The sequence below is a fragment of the Seriola lalandi genome, unplaced genomic scaffold (genome assembly GCF_002814215.2).
Source record: "Seriola lalandi dorsalis isolate HSWRI2012SDOR001 ecotype SW California unplaced genomic scaffold, Sedor1 jcf7180002001333, whole genome shotgun sequence".
NCBI classification, from domain to species: Eukaryota; Metazoa; Chordata; class Actinopteri; order Carangiformes; family Carangidae; genus Seriola; species Seriola lalandi.
The window spans coordinates 1-1527 of record NW_019471992.1 but is presented as its reverse complement, the minus strand read 5'-3'; the positions used below and the strand labels follow the sequence as shown (position 1 = coordinate 1527).

Genomic DNA, 1527 nt, shown 5'->3' with positions numbered 1-1527 from the left:
TGTGTGTGTGTGCGTGTGTGCGCGTGCGTGTGTGCGTGCGTGGGTGGCTGGGCGGAAATGGTTATCAGTGCATCTATTCATCTAACCTCCATGTATTTCTCTGAAGCTCCTCTACTAATGGTTTTACATTGTCTTTGTTACGCTGCAGATGGTCTTTTGGTGATGGGGGATATAAGGAGTTTGAATACAAGCCTCCCTACGACTCCGCCCTCCTCTGCCCAGACTCGTCCAACCAGGTCCTCCTAAGCAACAATGTCACCTATATCTACTCTCAGCCAGGTAACCCCTCACCCATCTACCTATCAGCAGTAGTAGCAATGAGTAATGTAGCGGCAACCAATTTGTTTCAATTTAAGCAATGTTAAAATGTCTTAAGAGCGTGGGTAGACAGTGGCATATAAATAATTTTACCTCCTTTTTCTTGCCCTCTCTTCCTTCCCTCTCTCTGTACAGGAATATACACCGCGCTGGTGTCCGTGTCCAATCGTTATGACAACATTAGTCAGAGCATCAACATGAGTGTCTACAGCATCCTCACTCGTGTTGATATACAAACAGAGCCACGACTCCTCCTTGCTGGCAAATCAGCCGATTTTGAGGCTCACCCTCTGCCCTCACCCTATGGAATTCACTATGACTGGCACTTTGGAGACGGTTCAGCTCCGCTGCAAGGTCGCCGTGTGGCACACACCTATGCACATAGTGGCGTCTTTAATATCTGTGTATCGGTAAACAACACCATCAGTTCTACAGAGGCTTGTGCTGAGATGTTTGTATATGAGGAGATTGAAAAACTAGTAGCCGAAAGCTCTTCTCCCACCGAGCTTCACAGTCCTACTACAGTGTGGGCGCGCCTTGCTTCAGGTAATAACATCACATGGACATTCTCCATGGGTGATGGCACTGTCTACTCTACATCTGAACCTAATGTGTCACACAGCTACATCAAAGATGGCAACTACACAGTGAACGTGACTGCTGCGAACGCTGTGAGCGTTGGTTGGACAATCCTAATGGTGCAGGTGTTTGTGTTCCAAGTTATAAGGATGGAGCCGTCCGGGTGTATCCAAGAGCAGACCCCTGTCAACTTTCTAGCCTGGGTTTCCGGTAACGAATCGGCTCATCTCTATGAATGGTGCTTTGGGGACGGAAGCCCCAACGAGACACACCATGGCAACCCCAGGGTCTCACACACCTACTGGACAGTTGGGAACTACCGCCTCTCCCTGCTTCTCTCCAGTGGTGTCAACAGAGCCACCAAGGCCAACCATCTCAGCTTGGTGTGTGTGCAGCCAGCTTTGACCAACATCAGCCTTGCCCTTGAGAAATCACACTACGCTGTTGGAGAAGAGATCCGGTTCCAGGTCAGAGCTGAGCCAGAGTTTAACTACAGCTATCAGTGGGACTTTGGCAGAGAGGAAGACCTTATGCTCATTCATGGTTCTGGGAATATTGAGACAATGTATAAAAACCCGGGTCATTACATGGTGACAGTCACTGTCTTCAATAACATCTCCACCAGTAATA

General features: G+C 48.7%; 1 protein-coding gene across 1 annotated transcript; it reads left to right on the top strand.

Annotated features, from left to right (window-relative positions):
- Positions 1-148: 148 nt before the first annotated feature.
- On the top strand, positions 149-1521 carry LOC111664061 (polycystin-1-like; the record flags this gene model as incomplete). Its single annotated transcript, XM_023418525.1, has 2 exons — positions 149-279; positions 454-1521. Coding segments are annotated over 2 exons (1199 nt in total), but the record flags the coding sequence as incomplete, so codon positions are not given.
- Positions 1522-1527: the final 6 nt, after the last annotated feature.